Below are 17,585 nucleotides of genomic sequence, written 5' to 3' on the forward strand. Positions count from 1 at the left end.
CCACACCCTGCGACCCTCACCCCTAATGTTGCCTTAAAAACCCTTCCCTGAAAGTCCTCAGGGAGTTCGGGTCCTTTGAGCACTAGCTGCCTGTTCTCCTTGCTTGGCGCCTGTGAGTAAACACTGTACTTTCCTTCACCACAACCAGGTAGATTGGCTTTGCTGCACTTCAGGTGAGCAAACCAGAGTTCGCTTCGGTAACATGAGGATTAATTTAGGCTGATTGTTTTAATATTTTCTTTATTTTTTTGGCTGTGTTGGGTCTTAGTTGCAGCACGTGGGATCTTCGTTGAGGCATGCGAGATCTTTCGTTGTGGCGTGTGGGTTTTCTCTCTCTAGTTGTGGTGTGCAGGCTCCAGGGCGCATGGGCTCTGTAGTTGTGGTGTGCGGCCTCCAGAGCACGTGGGCTCTGTAATTTGCAGCACGCAGGCTCTCTCACTGAGGCGCGCAAGCTCAGTAGTTGTGGCGTGTGGGCTTAGTTGCCCTGCAGCATGTGGGATCTTAGTTCCCTGACCAGGGATCGAACCCGTGTCCCCTGTATTGGAAGGCAGATTCTTTACCGCTGGACCACCAGGGAAGTCCCTAGGATGATTATTTTTAAGGCCCAAAAGATTCAGGAAGAACCTCTGGCCTTTCCCCTAACTGCCTAAAGATATAGATAGAGGAACTTGTTCTAGGAAGAGTCCTGGAAGCAGACAAATGTCCAAAATTAAGAGAATGGCTTGATAATGTGATAAATATTTTAAAGCCTTTAAAATTATGAAGATTGAATGGAAAAATATTTTTTACTGAAAGTAGTAAATAATATATAGACTATAAGAGGAATTATAAAAATGTTTATCTGAAAGGTGTATAAGAAACTAAAAGTAGGGACTTCCCTGGTGGCGCAGTGGTTAAGACTCCACGCTCCCACTGCAGGGGGCCCGGGTTTGATCCCTGGTCAGGGAACTAGATCCTGCATGCATGCTGCAGCTAAGAGTTCGCACACCACAACTAAGGAGCCAGCGAGCCACAACTAAGGAGCCCGCCTGCCACAACTAAGACCTGGCGCAACCAAATTAAAAAAAAAAAAAAAAGAAACTAGAAGTAGATGTGTTAAAGAAATAGTCATGAATAAATTATTACAGAATTATTAACAAAATATTTTATTTTGTTATCTCTTTTCTTTAAAAAAGAAAAAGGAATTTAGATATCTAGGAAATTTATGACTTTATGTCAGATCCTCCCTCTCAAGGAGTTCTCTGTAATCCTGAGTCATCTCCCTACTTTTAGCATATGCAGTTCACATTATTTCAGTGCTTGTCCATTCTTCCCATCTATGGACTTAAAACTTCAAACATTACCAATGTTCCTCAGAATCCCCTTCACAGAAAAAACAAAAACAAAAACAAGGGAGTAACAACAAATTCCATCTGTATTATCTTGGTTTTCATTATCTCCTGTTTATTTAGATTTAAGAATACTCCAGCTGCTGAATGTGAGGAAGAAGAACGGACCCACTGAATGTGGACTTAACACCATGACAACCAGTCAGTACTCTAACAGGAGGAGGAGAATTGAGAGCGCCGACACGTTAATTTTGGCACTGTGGTGAAAACACTTACTTACGGGGTTCTGGGCTTGAACAGTCAGCTCTCAGTACACGGTGAATAATGAGTCTACTTTCACCCTACCGCTTTGCCTGCCGAGACACTTCAGAAAGGATGCACTACGTCCGGGGGTGGCTGGAATGGACAGCAGAAATTTGTAGTCCTTCCCCTGGGAGGTTGCTCTAGCAGAACATAGCCAGCAATAATCCCTGTCCAAATCCCAGGTGATGGGATCTGATCAGCCTGACTGAAAATAGGGGAACCTCTAGAGGTACTGGCAAGAGACTGCAAGAAGCGGGCAGGGATGATGTTCAGCTGAGATGTACTGGGAGGGAAAGAGGTCCAAGTAGAAGCAGTGGTCAGTGACAAGACCCTGGAGTGGTTGTGAATCTTCATTGTTGGAGGGATAGTGAGGAAGCACGTGGGTTGGGTATGAAAGAGCAAAGAGGAGAGGAATAGGAGGTGAAGATGGGAGATAAGGGAGCAGGCCTGGGAACAGACCATGTAGAGCCTTCCAGGCCATTGCAAGAACTTCAGCTGAGTACGACGAAAGCCACTGGAGAAGATTTTTTTTAAATAGTTTGTTTTTTTTTTTTAGAGCAGTCTAGGTTCATAGCAAAACTGAGTGATTTCCCATATACGTCCCTGCCCCACACATGCATAGTGTCCCCCATTATCAACACCCCTGACCAGATGGTAAATTTGTTACAATAAACCTACACTGATGCATCATAATCACCCAAGGCCCATAGTTTATATTATGGTTCACTCTCTGTGTTGTACATTCCATGGGCTTGGACAAATGTATAATGACATGTATCCACCATTATAACATCATACAGAGTAGTTCCACTGCCCTAAAAGTCCTCTGTGCTCTGCGTACTCATCCCTCCCTCTCCTGTAACTCCTAGCGACCACTGATCTTTTTACCGTCTCCACAGTTGTGACTTTTCCAGAATGTCATACAGTATGTAGCCTTTTTCAGATTAGCTTCTTTCACTTAATATACAGTAATATGCATTTGTTTCTTCCCTGTCTTTTCATGACTTCATAGCTCATTTTTTAAAGCACTGAATAATATTCCACTGTTTACATACTGTACATCACAGTTTATGTATCCATTCACCTACTAACATCTTGGCTGCTTCCAAGTTTTGGCAATCATGAATAAAGCTACTATAAACATTAATGTGTACGTTTTGAGTGAACATAAATTTTCAACTCCTTTGGGTAAATATCAAGGAGCAAAACTGCTGGATTATATAGGAAGAGTATATTTAGTTTTGTAAGAAACTGCCAAACTGCTTCCAAAGTGACTGTACCATTTTAAATTTTTTATTTATTTATTTATTTACTTACTTGGCTGCATCGGGTCCTAGTTGTGGCATGCGGGCTCTTTGTTGCTGTGTGTGGGATCTTCCTTGCTGCATGCAGGATCTTTAGTTGCGGCATGCAAACTCTTAGTTGCGTCATGTGGGATCTAGTTCCCCAACTGGGGATCAAACCCCAGCCCCCTGTGATGGGAGCACGGAGTCTTAACCACTGTGCCACCAGGGAAGCCCCGGCTGCACCATTTTTCATCCTTACCAGCAACAAACGAGAATTCCTGTGGCTCCACATCCTCACTGGCATTTGGTGCTGTCAGTGCTCTGGGTTTGGCCATTCTAATAGGTGTGTAGCAATATCTCACTGCTGTTTTAGTTTGCCTTTCCCTGATGACATATGTTCAGCATCTTTTCATGTGCTTATTTGCCATCAGTATTTCTTCTTTGGTGAGGTGTCTGCTAAGGTCTTTGGTTCACTTTTCAATCAGACTGTTTGTTTTCTTATTGTTGAGTTTTAAAAGTTCTTACAATTTGATAAGAGTCCTTTATGAGATGGGTCTTTTATAAATATTTCTCCTGTCTGTGGCTTGTCTTTTCATTCTCTTGACAGTGTTTTTTGCAAAGCAGAAAATTTTAATTTAACTTAAGTCCAGCTTATCAGTTCTTTCATGGATGGTACCTTCAGTGTCCTATCTAAAAAGTCATTGCCAAGCCCAAGGTCATCTAGGCTTTTTCCTATGTTAACTTCTAGGAATTTTATGGTATTGCATTATATACTTCAGTCTGTGATCCATTTCAAGTTAATATTTGTGAAGGGCATAAGGTCTGTGTCTAGAATCTTTTTTTTTTTTTTGCATCTGGATGTTCAGTTGCTCAGGTATCACTTGTTGAAAAGACTACCTTTGCTCCATTGTATTGCCTTTGCTGTCTGTCAAAGATCAGTGGACTCTATTTATATAGGTCTATTTATGGACTCTCTATTCTGTTCCATTTATCAATTCTTTCACCAATACGATTTTGTCTTGGTCACTGTAGCTTCATAGAAAGTCTTGAATTCGAACAGGGTCAGTCCTCCAACTTTGCTCTTTTCCTTTAATATTGTGTTGGCTACCCTGGGTCTTTGCCTCTCTGTATAAACTTTAGAATCAGGATACATACTGGGATTTTGATTGGGATCACATTGAATCTATAGATTAATTTGGAAAGAACTGACATCCTGATGATATTGAGTTTTCCTATCCATGAACATGAAGTATCTCTCCATTTATTTCTTCTTTGATTTTGTTTATCAGATTTTTGTAAGTTTACTCAGATAGATCTTATATGTAGTTAGGTTTGTAACTAAGTATTTAATTTTGGGGGTGCTTATATTAGTACTGTGTTTTTAATTTCAAACTCCACTTGATCATTGCTGATACATAGGAAAGTGATAGACTTTTGTATGATAACTTTGTATCCTGCAACCTTGCTATAATTGCTTATTAGTTCCAGATTTTCTTGTTGATTCTTTCAGATTTTCTACATAGGAAATCATGTCATTGGCAAACAAATAAGTTTATTTCTTTCTTCTCCAGTACAGTGTTGAAAAGGAGTGGTGAGAAGGGGCATCCTTGTCTTGTTCTTGATCTTAGTGGAAAATCTAGTTTGTTACCTTTATCATGTCAGCTGTTGGCTTTTTGCAGATATTCTTCATCAGGTTGAGGAAGTCCCCTCTATTCCTATTTTATTGATAGCTTTTGTCATGAATGAGTGTTGGATTTTATCATATGCTTTTCTGTATCTATTGATATGATCATGTGGCTTTTGTTTATAATCTATTGATATGATGAATTACATTGATTTTTGAATGTTGAAATAGCTTTGCATCCCTGAGATAAATCCCACCTGGTTATGGTGTGTAATTCTTTTTATACAGTGCTGAATTCTATTTGCTAATATTTTGTTGAGGATTTTTGCATCTATGTTGAAGAGACAGATTGGTTTGTAGTTTTCTTTTCTTATAATGTCTTTGGTTTTGGTAGTAGGGTAATGCTGACCTCACAGAATGAGGTAGGAAGTATTCCCTCTGTTCTATCTTCTGAAAGAGTTTGTAGAGAATTGGTATAATTTTTTCCTTAAATGTCTGATAGAATTTACCAGTGAAACTGGTGGGCCTGGTGCTTTCTGTTTTGGAAGGTTACCGATTGTTGATTTATCTTCTTTAGTGTATAGGTCTATAATATACATAGAGACCTATTCGTACTATTTTGTCTGTGAGCTTTGGCAAATTGTATCTTTCAAGGAATTGGTCCATTTCATCTGGGTTGTCAAATTTGGGGCATAGATTTGTTCATAGTCTTCCTTTATTATCCTTTTAATGTCAATAGGATTTGTAGTGATGTGCCCTCTTTCATTTCTGGTATTAGTAATATGTGTGTTCTATCTTGTTAGCCTGGCTAGAGGCTTATTGATCTTATTGATCTTTTCAAAGAACCAGCTTTTGGTTTTGTTGATTTTCTCTATGGATTTCCCGTTTTCAATTTCATTGCTTTCTACTCTTAACTTTTATTATTTCTTTGCTTCTGCTTACCTTGGATTTAATTGGCTCTTTTTCTGGTTTCCTAAGGTGGAAGCTTAGATGACTGATTTCACGTCTCTCTTCTTTTCTAACATTGCATACAATGCTCAAAATTTCCCTCTAAGTACTGCTTTCACTATATCCCACAAATTTTGACAAGTTCTGTTTTCATTTTTTAAAAAGCTTTATAGCAATCCCAGGAATTCCCTGGCATTCCAGTGGTTAGGACTAGGTACTTTCACTGCCGGGGCCTGGGTTCAATCCCTGGTCAGGGCACTGAGATCCCACAAGCCTCACAGCATTGCCAAAAAAAAAGCTTTATACCAATCCCTATCAAAATACCAATGGCATTTTCCACAGAACTAGAATAATTCTAAAATTTGTATGGAATCAAAAAAAGACCCTGAATAGCCAAAGCAATCTTGAGAAAGAAGAACAGAGCTGGAGGCATCACTCTTAGACTTCAGACTATACTACAGAGCTATATTAATCAAAACAGCAAGATGCTATCATTCAGTCCTCACCCATCAGTTGCTGATGAGGCAACTAAGATCTACAGAGGGCTGCACAGTTAGATAATGAAGACAGGATTAGTCCAGGTCTAACAATTTCCATTAAATGAGCTGTGTGGAAACACCAGTGTATGCGAGTGAGGTTTCCCTTTCTCCTGGACTGTCATCTGTCTCTCTGGTTTCCTCCTCTGTCCCTAACCCAGGGTCTACAAGGTAAAGGCACTTACAAACACCACTGGCTTACCAGTAGGCTGATGTACAGATGCTTCTGCCAAAACAGTGAGTCCAAATAAACTTTTTGACAAAACAAACACCAAAAAAACAGTATGAAATGAGCACAAAAACAGGCACATAGATCCACGGGACAGAATGGAGCGCCCAGAAATAAACCATACACCTGTGGTCAATTAATCTACAACAAAGAAGGCAAGAATATAACTGATTACTGTTATTGTACATTAGCTAATCTTACAAATACTGAGTAACCATTACCATGCATCAGAAACCTTCACTGACTCCCAAAATATGTGTAGACTGAATAACACACTTCTAAATGACACCCGAGGCAAAGATGAAATCTCAAGAGAAATTTACAAAGTTTTTTTTTAATTGAGGTATAGCTGATTTACAATATTATATTAGTTTCAGGTGTACAACATAGTGATTCTAAATTTGTACATTGTACTCCATTTATAAAGTTATTATAAAACATTGGGTGTATTCCCTGTCCTGTACAATATTTGTACCTCTTAATCCCCTCCATCTTGTCCCTCCTCCTTCCTTCTCACCACTGGTAACCACTAGTTTGCTCTCTACATGTGAGAATCTGTTTCTATTTTGTTACATTCATTCCTTTGTTTCATTTTTTAGATTCCACACGCAAGTGAAAACATCAGAATATTTGTCTTTCTCTGTCTCACTTCACTTAGCATAATACCCCCCAGGTCCAACCATGTAGCTGACAATGCTAAAATTTCATTCTTTTTAACGGCTGAGTAATATTCCATTGTGTATATATATTCCACGTCTTCTTTATCCACTCATCTGCTGATGGGCACTTAGGTTGCTTCCACACCTTGGCTACTGTAAGAGTGTTATCAGTTTCCCGCTGCTGCAGAACAAATGATGCCAAAATGTAGTGGCCAAAAACAGCAAACATTTGTTACCTCATTTTCGGGGGGTCAGGAATCAGGCAACCTTTACCTGGGGTCCTCTGCCTCAAGGACTCTAGCAGAGTGGCCCTTAAGGTGTTGGCCTGGGCCAAAGTGTCACCTGAAGACCTGAGTGGGGCGGGTCTGCTTTCGAGCTCACCCCGCCATGTTTGCTGACAGGATTCAGCTCCTCAGGTTGTGGAACTGAGTGCTTCACTTCCTCAAGGTTAGTTACTGGCCAGAGGCTGATGTTCCTCGCCACGTGGGCTTCTCTGTAAGGTAGCTGTCAGGATGAGAGCTGGCTTCCCTCAGAGGGAGCAAGAGAGCAAGGTATGCAAGCTAGCAGTCGTTTTTTGTTTTCTGTTTTTTGGGGGGGCCTCACCACGCGGCTTGTGGGATGATCTTAGTTCCCCCACCCGGGATCCAACCTGGGCCCTGGGCAGTGGAAGCGCCGGGTCCTAACCCCTGCACCGCCAGGGAAGTCCTTGCAGTGTAGTCTTTTTAAACAAAATCTCAGAAGCAATACCCCACACTTCTGTCTTATTCTATTCTTTCTTTTAAAATGGATTTTTATTGGCGTAGAGTCACTTTACAGTGTTGTTGGTTCCTTGCTGCACAGCAAAGTGAGTCAGTCATACGTACACGGATACCCACTCTTGCTCAGATTTCCGTAAAACATGGGCCGCTTCACGAATTTGCGTGCATCCTGGCAGGGGCCACGCTAATCCTCCCTGCGCCGGTCCAATTTTAGGGTATGTGCCGCCGCAGTGGGCACTGCCTCATCTTATTCACTGGAAGCTGGTCAGTAAACACAGCTCCCACAAAAGGCAGGGGCATATTAAAGAGCAAGGCATGAGGCCAGGAGAGGGCCACCGGGAGCCGCGGCAGAGGCTTCCCACCGCAGAGAGCGAACCGAACAGCGCCCGCTCGGCCGCTTCATTTTAGGGGGCGTGGCTGGGACCAAGCACTGACACCCCCTCCACGTTCAGAACCCAGCGGAGGGTCTGTCTCCTCCCCAAGCCTCCGCCGAGTGCAAGGGACGGGTAAACAGGGGCGCAGGACGGAAAGCAGCAGCCCACCCAGCAGGCCCACCGCCCGGCCGCAGAACGAGCCCCACTCATGCGGGCCGGGGCGGGGAGGGGTCCGCGCGCCCCGGGGGACGTCATGGCCTCGGGGGTCGTCCCGGTCGTCCCCGCGGCCGCCCGAGCCGCGTGGGCACCTCCGCCCTCCGGACGCAGTGATGCTCCCCAATCACTCACAAGCGGAAGCAACTTTCTAGACTCAGACACAGACTTCAATCACATTTCTCTCGCGTGCCTATCTCAAAAGAAAGCATGAACAAGGTGGTTTAATTCGAAGGACTCCTTAAACTTTTTGTCACTTCTTGAATCATTTTCGACGGAACCGTCAACGCCCCTGTCTGGTCAAGGCCTCATTTCCACAGGCACTTCGTCGAACTCCACACAGACGCCACCCTCCCCCGCGACCGAGGACGGCCCTCTGGGCGGCGCTCGCGCACCTGCTCCGACGCACGCCTATGACGTCAGAGCCGGCGCGGGCTCTCGGAGCACGTTCCCCTCCCGAGCATTCTGGCCTCGCGCTCTTGCTCTCCGTCACGGTGACTGACTCAAGTCTGTTCCATGAGCTTAACCTGCACCCTTGCACTCTGATTTGGCAGCACCGTCCCAGGAAGCCGGAAGCCGCGGGGCGGGAGCCTGGGACCGGAAGCCGCGGGGCGGGAGCCTGGGGCCGGAAGCCGTGGGGCGGGAGCCTGGGGCCGGAAGCCGCGGGGCGGGCGGCGGCGCTCCCGGAGGAAGTGCGGACGTCGCGTGCGTCTGGGCGGTGCGTCGGGCTGCAGGAGAAGATGGCGGTCTCCACAGGTCAGTACCCTGTCGGGCTGCCTGCTTTTCCATCCCAACCCGCGCTGCGCTTCTGCGCGCAGCTGGCGGCCGGCCTGGCGGTGTGGGAGAAGCCGGAGTACGGGCCCCCGGCCGCCGGACTTCCCGCGGAGCGCGGCCGGAGCAGGGAGGGTCCTGGCGGCCGTCGGGGCGGCGGTCGTGCCCGCGCGTCGGCTGCGCGCCTGGGGGCTGGGCTGGGCCGGGCCGGCTCGCCCGGGGCTCTGGCGGGCGGTGCGGGAGCGAGGAGGGGAGCCCGGGCGGGCCGCGTCCACCTGGGCGCGCGAGGCCTCGCGTGGGGGTCCTGGATGGAGCGGGTCCGACCCCCCGGCTCGTCCTGACGTGGGCGGAGGACAGGGCCGTTCTTATCCGACTGAATGCGTGTGGTCTTTCTTTCGCTGGAGTGAAAAACTGAGGTGCAGACTAAATAGAAGCAAGGAGCGAGGTGAACGCTAATTGAAGAAAAAGCGGTTTCTTAGATTAGCTGTTCCGCTCCTCTCTCGTACTGAATACAGTTTTGGTTTCCTCTGAGCACAGACGTTGAAATTAGGTATGAACACTGAGGTTTTAGAAATTTGACCATTACAAAATGTTAAAGGGGCACAGTTTTATTACTTAAAACGTTAATGCGTTTGGTCTTTAATTTTTCTAGTCATTATTGAACCGTGGCTGTGGAACAGTGTGGTTTTGTATTTCATGCCATCATTGCATAACACGAATTTTCAAGTCTTTGTGTACTAAAGTGGAAGGCTTCGGTGTATGTTGTGATGGGTACTTTTAAGGTAGTGCTATTCTACCTTCATTTTAATGAAGAATTGCGTCTTTTGTATCGCATCTTTATTACGTACAGGTGTCAGGATAAGCTGTTTAACGATTTTAGCGTTGGGGAGCTATTTCGGTACACTTGGGGTCAGAGCTAACTACTAGTAAAGCGTGGATGATTTAAAAAGTGACATTTTAGTGTTAAAACTTTACTGTCCTTGCTATTTGAAATCGAGTGTGCTTGTGCATTAAAACTCCATGTCTTTTTAAGAGTTGTGCTTCGTACCTGAAGGTTCTTGAAAATTTAGTAATAAAGTGGTGTGCTTCAATTTGATTGATAGTCTTCATTTTGTGGATTTCATTTTTTATTTCAGCACGATTTTTCTCCCCTCTAACGTTGTACATGTGAGAGTGTGGAAATATTTTGAAAAGACCAATGATTAGATTATGTTAATGGCAGGTGCTCTTTGTTAACCACAGTGAGTCATTTTTGGAAGTTGACTATGAATTATAAAGAAGTTGCTGAGAGGTTACTAGCACGTTTATTGTACATTGGAAGCCTGTATTTTCTAGTTTATATTTCAGCATTCTAATTGTTACATTTACGCTGCTTTTAAATTTATGAGATTCGAAACCTGAGCGTAATCAGAAAGAATATTTTTTAGGCAGTTAGTTGATGTTTTCTTAAACCTCTGAAATTTGTTTTGAAACTGTTGTTAAAAATTGCCTTGGCGAATTTCATGCCGTTTATTCCTTTTCTGTGCTTTACAGCATTGACACTATCATTCATCTTGGGGAGAGAGGAGTGCAGAAGCAGTTTTGGACTATGTTTCGAAACTATTTTTAAATTATATTTTCTCTTAGTTCTCCTTTTGTATTGTTTGCCTCTTGGTAGCAAGGGAGGGAAACAGTACCCGTGTATTTGTGAAATAAATGTGATAAAGCTTGAAATTTTACAATTAGGGTGTACTGTACATGTTTTTTATTTAAGCCAAAATAATCTTGATAAAAATAGCTGTTTAATAGTCCGAAAAGAAAAAAACATCTGACAGATATTTTTTTTAATTTTAACTAAAGCATTATATTTTAACTTGCATTATCTAAATCATATGCTTTTAGTCTTTCTGTTACTGGAAGAAAAATTGGCAGGAAGAATTCTAACTAGACTGAGACCTCTAAGCTGACCGATACTTTGCCATACCATTTGGTTCTCTTGTTTTGCAGTTGAGTGAACTGAGGCCTGAGGAAATACAAGGTTTTACATAGTTGGTTAGCAGTAGAGTCCAGATCAGAATCCGGGTTTTTTACTCTCAGTCTAGTGCTTTTTCCATCATGAGCAGCTATGAATTTGGAATAATCCTGAAATCAGGAATCTTACTTCCTTTTAGGCTTGAGAGTGGCTTTCATACTTCTCTTCCTAGCAGAATCCTTGTTTCAGACTGTCAGATGCTTCTCGTGGACGGAAGTAGGGCTGTGGTGGAGACCCCACTGGCTAGGTTCCCCTTTCCCAAGAGACAGTCACCTCTGGGGGTCAAGATGATTTCATAGGACACGGCTTAAGAAACACGACTCTTTGGGATAGAAATTTGTTAGTATATTTAGTACCTGTGATTCAAAAATTTAATCACATCTCAGCACTAATAGAAGTATTAATGTTAGATTAAAAAGTGTGGTAGGTCTACGTAAGCCATGTAGGTGGAAAACAACCACAGTGAAGCCTGATTACCTTTTTCAGAAGTGGGAAGCATTATGTATACGGGAACAGGAACTGGGTTGAGCCGTGTTTTAACTCCCCTGCTGCCCTGGTAGATTACCATGCTAGGCGTGCAATGAGTCTCTTAAGCCTTGCTTTTCCGTCCCTTCTATGAGAAGGTTGGACTACATGATTTTGTTTGTTTTCCCCATCTTCAGGATGAAGATTTGTGGATATGGGCAGAACTTGGGAGTAGTAACAGAAGAAGAGATTTGCAGGTGTAAATCATAGAACCTGGAAATTAAACAATACAAGAGCTGAACTGTAATAGTCCAGGGTATTTCCCTCTTGAGACTTTAATAACAGGCCTGGTAGATTTGTCTATGTGAGTTAGGAACCTGGGTGCTCTTGACATATGTTTGCTCTTGATAATATCGTCAAGCAATACAACCTTACTATCAGCAGTCCTCCCTTTGCATGGTAGTTTGGGTGGCAAACTGAAACTGTTCAGAGCAATCTTACTAAGTGAGAAAAATTATGATTATTCTTTGACCTTTGAAAATGTTTGCTGAAACATTGAAAAATTCTTGGGGTTACAAGCATATAGGAAAAATGGAAAAAATAGTAAAACTAGCGTTTGTTTAGTACACTGTAGTTTAAACGTGAGAGATTAAGAATTAGAGTGTTTTTGTTTCTTTATAAAACGCTTGTCAAGAGTAGTTTGAACAATGCTTGCCTCATCTTCCTATCGTATAACTTATGTGGAACAAGCATCTTTTCTGTGCTTTGGTGAATTGTCATACTCCTAAATTTGGATCTGCTTCCAGTATTTTGTCATTTGTGCTTTCAATGTTAGGAAATATCTCTGAGAGTTTCTTTATTGTGAAGTTTTTCACTTCCTCTGGGACACGGTCATCCTTTTCCTACATCTCCTTTCCTCATTTATGTCAATAAGCTCACGTTCACAGAATTCCTCTGCCTGGTCTTCCGGAGTCTCTCCAACGTTCCCACGGTCAAATTTCTTCTGTGACTGTCTTTACATTTGTTCAAATTTCACTTCCCGTGTTGCCAGTTCCTGTTTCTTTGCTGGACTTTCATCTTTGTTGGCTATTTTTATGGACTGTCACTGGTGGACAAGGAGGCAACTTTATTCCATGCTTTGCTGTCTGTTAACTGAGTGAGAGATGTGCAGTGAGCCCTCACCTACACACTGAAAGCTGTGGAGTGCTGGCTGCTGGTTGGGACTGCTCGTCTGTGACTCACATGGTGACCTGTGGACTGAGGAGCTAGCACCACGTGTGTGCTCTGTGCGCTTACTCATTGTCTGCGTACCGTGGAGACTGGAGTCTGAACCCTGTTGTTGGGGGACTGGTGTCTCACTAAACCGTGGTAACTGAAAGCCACGCGTGTGGAAACCATGAAAAGCGGAGATTGCCCATATGTGGAAACATCCACTTAGCAAGTATTTGTGGAGCTGTTTGACGCAAAATTTCAAAATGGATGTGAGGTATGTAGACTAGAATAAATGGAATGAAATCCAGTGTTCAAAAGTTTGTTTCAAAAGTAGTTAACTGCTTTAAAAGAGCAGATGTATTTATAAGTAAATCTTTGAGATATTATTGTAAGATGGGACTTCAGGACTGGGTTTGGAAGTGTATTCTTGTTTACACAGTCTTTGCTGACTTGTGTAAGAGCAGATGTTATTTTCAGTTTAAGTTGGAACTCAGCAAGGTTTGAAACTACAGAAGGGGAGAGAGGTCCTTGTGGCTTGTATAGGTCCTTATACATATATTGGAATAGTAGTGCTCATGGAAAGTACATTATGAATCATTTAGGCTCTAGGCAAAGTTTATTTTATAGATGAGCACTGACTATCTAGATATGAAATGACTTTCACAAGATTACTTAGCTAGATGCTGAGTCCAGAGCTAGTTTCTTGATTTCAGGTTCTTTGATGCTGCTTCTGTATCACACTGTATTCTATAAACTTTTTGGTTGCTTCATGTAAGTGGAATCATACAGCATTTGCCTTTTTCTTTGGGACTTATTTCTCAGCATAATACTCTCTAGGTCCATCCGTGTTGTCGCAAATGGCAAGATTTCATTCTTTTTTATGGCTGAATGGTATTACAGTGTATTTGTGTGTGTGTGTGTGCACGCATGTGTGTGCACCTTCCACATCATCTTTATCCATTCATGTATTGATGGGAACTTAGGTTGCTTTCTTATCTTGGCTATTGTGCATAATGCTGCAATGAACATAAGGGTGAATATATCTTTTTGAAATAGTGCTTTTGTTCTCTTCAGATAAATAGCCAGGAGTAGAATTGCTGAATTGTATGGTAGTTCTATTTTTAATTTTTTGAGGAACCTCCATACTGTTTTCCATAGTGGCTGCACCAATTTACATTCCCACCAACAGTGCACAAGGGTTCCCTTTTCTCCACATTCTTGCCAACTTGTTTTTTGTTGTCTTTTTGATGACAGCAATTCTGACAGGTGTGAGGTGGTATCTCATTGTGGTTTTGATTTGCATTTCCCTGATGATTAGTGACGTTGAGCATCATCTTTTCATGTGCCTGTTGGCCATCTGTGTGTCTTTGGAAAGATGTCTTATTCAGATCCTCTGCCCAGTTTTGAAATCAGGTTGCTTTTTTGGATGTTGAGTTGTATGAGTTCTTTGTATATTTTGGATATTAATCCCTTAGCAGATGTAGTGTTTGCAAATGTCTTCTCCCATTCTATAGGCTTCTTTTCTGTTATGTTGATAGTTTCCTTCACTGTGCAAAGCCTTTAGTTTGATGTAGTCTCATTTGCTTATTTTTGCTTTTTTTTCCCCTTGCCTGAGGAGACGTCCAAAAAATTATTGCTAAGACTGATGTCAAAGAGCATACTGCCTAAGTTTTCTTCTAGAAATTTTAAGGCTTCAGGTGTTACAGTTAAGTCGTTGACGGATTTTGAGTTTACTTTTGTGTGTGGTGTGAGGGAGTAGTCCAGTTTGATTCTTGTGCATGTAGCTGTCCGATTTCCCCAGCACCATTTATTGACGTCACTCTTCAGTGTATGTTCTTGTTTCCTTTGTTGTAGATTAATTGCCCACATAAGTTTGGGTTCATTTCTGGTTTGTCCGTCTTAAAAAATTTGCGTTATTTGTCTCTTTATTGTTGAGTAGTAGGAGTTATTATATATTCTAGATACAAGTTCCTTATTAGATGTACGGTTTGTAAGTATTTTTTCTCATTCTGTAGGTTTTTTGATTTTCTTGATGGTATCCTTTGAAACCCCAAAGTTTTAAATTTTGGTAAAGTCCAATTTATCTATTGTTTCTACTTTGTTAAGATGAAAAGTCTGGCTTTTGGTATGTACTTCATCGTCTATCTCTTTGTTTTAAAAACATCATGTTGACATATGTAAGTTCTAAGTGATGATCTGATTATGATTATTATACAGGATTACCACATGACAGAGGGTAGGAGTCTAAGCCCTGCCTTGCCAAGTGTGAGGTTTAATGTTACATTGAGTTATATAGCCAGATAGCAGGCATGCTTCAAGCAGTTTATTCTTTGTAAGTATGTAATTATGCCATAGATTATTTTCAGTCTGGTGACTGGAATGTTATTGAAAAGTACCAACAATGCATAGCTTGGTTTACTGTTTGTTATTCAGGGTAGTGTCACCTGCTACCTGAATTATCAGTTACAGCTTACTAAACAGTATTGATGTAAGTGGTTGTTTCCTGAGAGGATATACTTGTTATTGAAAAGTTTTTAATTTTCTCAAGTGTTCACCCTGCCAGCAGTGACTTGGCGGGATATTTCCTTTGCTTCTAACTGCAGCTCCCTGGCGTCACAGGAGAGCCCCTGTACCCTGTAAGTGGTCTCCGCCAGAGGGAGGTGTGCCAGTCCTCACTCCACTTGGAAGTCCCTGCTGGAGAGGAAGCAGAGTATGTTGTGGTTCACCTAGCTTTCCGCCACTCCCGAGTTTATTCTCAGGGAGGCATTCCTTCTTAGTTCTGAAGTAAACATTGCTCGCAGGTTTCCTGGAGAATATTAAGTAACTCTGTTCTCCCTGCTTAGTCTGCCTCATCGAGATATCAGTAGTGTGTCTGAGCAGAATCTCTTGTGGTAGCTTATTGCATTTGAATGCGTCCGCGTACATGGTTGTCCTCACCCATCACCACCGCCAAGACGCTGGGGAAAGGATTCTGTGTTCAGAATCGGCATCACCTGCTTCAGGACTGGCCCATAAGTGTCGACAGAAAGGTTGAGAGTAAGCATCTGCCGTAAACGCACCACGTGTTTATTGAGTGCCTCTGATGTTGTCATTTCCTTATGGTGCAGTTTCTATGTGAGTGATTTAATAATGAGAAAACAAATGGCTCAAGTAAAATCTAGCTTTCCCCCTTTGTGTATTATAATGCTTTACTTTTAAATTTTGTTTTGAGTTTACTTTTCTGAAGTGAAGCAGTACTAAAAGGATGTTTTGTGTTCAAATACTTTTATTAAATAAACACATGAAGCTGCTTATTTTTTCCTTACCTGAGTTAGTGTACAGCACATAGGCTGTAAGAAGAGTTGCAGAATTTTGGGGGAGTGGCTGGGGGCAGAGTGGTTTTGGCTGTCACCTAAAGAGTACCAGTAGCATGATTCACATTCTGCTGTACATAATGCAGCTTCCATACCACGGGTTCGAGGCACTTTGCAAATCCTCTAATCCAGAGGATTTGTGTTTGAAGGTATAGTACAGATGCTTCAGATGTACGTTTGATTTGAAATTTTTTTCAGATTTATTTTCATCTGCCATATTTCATCAATTCTAAGACAAATTTTAATATCTGAAGTGGATATATGGCTTCAAACAGTGATTTATTCTTATGATTCGGGGGCTGACTGGGTGGTTTTGCTCGTCTCCCTTCACCTGACGGTGGGCTGGGCCTTTTGCCCAGGCGCCTTGGTTCTCGTCCGCGTGGCCACTCCAGGTGCCCTGTTTGGACTTCCTCACATCCCAGTAGTGTCTGGGAGGTCAGAATTTATATGGTGGTTGGCTTCCAAGAAAACCAAACATAAGCTATAGGGCTCTGACGAGGCTCGTCCCAGCCCAGAACCGCACCAGCATCACGTTCTACCAAAACAAGTGGCAAGGCCAGCCCAGATTCGGGGGGAGGGGAGTAGCCCTGGCCTCTGAACAGGAGGGCACATGCCTGGAGACAGGAGACGGGTTGTTCACAGTTGGCTCTGAGGCAGGCTGCACTCTGTGTGCTTTGTTCTTGAGGGTGGATTTCACAGACTGGAGTATAAATCAAAGCGTATAAATATTTAAAAATTCTTGTTATATTTTGTCAAATTCCGTCTTCAGCAGGGTGTAGTCAATTTCCAGTGAGGTGTAAGGATGGATAAATGTAGTTTATCCACTGTCTTGCCAGCATTGTGTTTACTGTGCTTTTAATTTTATTTTTTGATGGGAGTACAGTAATGTTATTATTTTTTTTTTTTTCAAGGCTGCATGTTTTTCTTATTTTCTCTTCTGGTTTATTTGCTTGTTGGATTATCAGTTGTATTTCATATCTGTCTATGAAATACATATTATCCATTTACTACTTCAGTGTAACTGGTTATTCATGTTATAGGGTTTTAATAGTTTAAAAATCAACTTAAAATTTTTATACCTTATGTTTATTACTTTTTCCTTTTTGCTTTTTTTGGACTTCTTAGGATAGGGTCATGTCTGATGTTCTGAAACAGTCCTCCAAATGGAATTCAAGAATCCTAAACTTGGGAGGAGCTTTAGGAATAACGTGGTTGTGCAAGGGTTCTGAAGCTGAGGATAGAGGTGGGGCAGAGACCTGGGGACAGGATTTCTCCTTTCTCCCCAGTCCAGCCGGACCCCTCCTGAAGTAGGCTTGTATGTGCGGGTCAGTGAGCTGGGTTGGGGTGGGCTCATGTAGTTTAGTCCCACATTTTACATCAGAGTATGCAGAGTTTAAGAAAAAGACACTTTGCCCACAGTCACCTGTCTAGATTTGTGGTAGAGCAAAACTACTACTTTAGGAAACTTTCCTGTTGCTTTTGTCATCTAAGTGCTTCTCATACGCTGTGATTTGT

The 17,585-nt window shown here is 42.5% G+C and overlaps 1 protein-coding gene and 1 non-coding gene across 2 annotated transcripts in view; one reads left to right on the forward strand and one right to left on the reverse strand.

Annotated features, from left to right (window-relative positions):
- Positions 1-7,805: 7,805 nt before the first annotated feature.
- LOC133077495 (U6 spliceosomal RNA) lies at positions 7,806-7,909 on the reverse strand. Its single transcript, XR_009697764.1, has one exon. It is a non-coding gene; the product is annotated as a U6 spliceosomal RNA (small nuclear RNA).
- Positions 7,910-8,939: 1,030 nt separating this feature from the next.
- Positions 8,940-17,585, forward strand: part of UBE2V2 (ubiquitin conjugating enzyme E2 V2) — a 33,252-nt gene continuing 24,606 nt past the window's right edge. Inside the window, exon 1 of the mRNA XM_061171701.1 lies at positions 8,940-9,014. Within this exon, the coding sequence (XP_061027684.1) occupies positions 8,999-9,014 (16 nt within the window). The 5' untranslated portion in view covers positions 8,940-8,998. The remainder of the gene's footprint in view (positions 9,015-17,585) is intronic.

This window comes from Eubalaena glacialis, chromosome 17 (assembly GCF_028564815.1).
Source record: "Eubalaena glacialis isolate mEubGla1 chromosome 17, mEubGla1.1.hap2.+ XY, whole genome shotgun sequence".
NCBI classification, from domain to species: Eukaryota; Metazoa; Chordata; class Mammalia; order Artiodactyla; family Balaenidae; genus Eubalaena; species Eubalaena glacialis.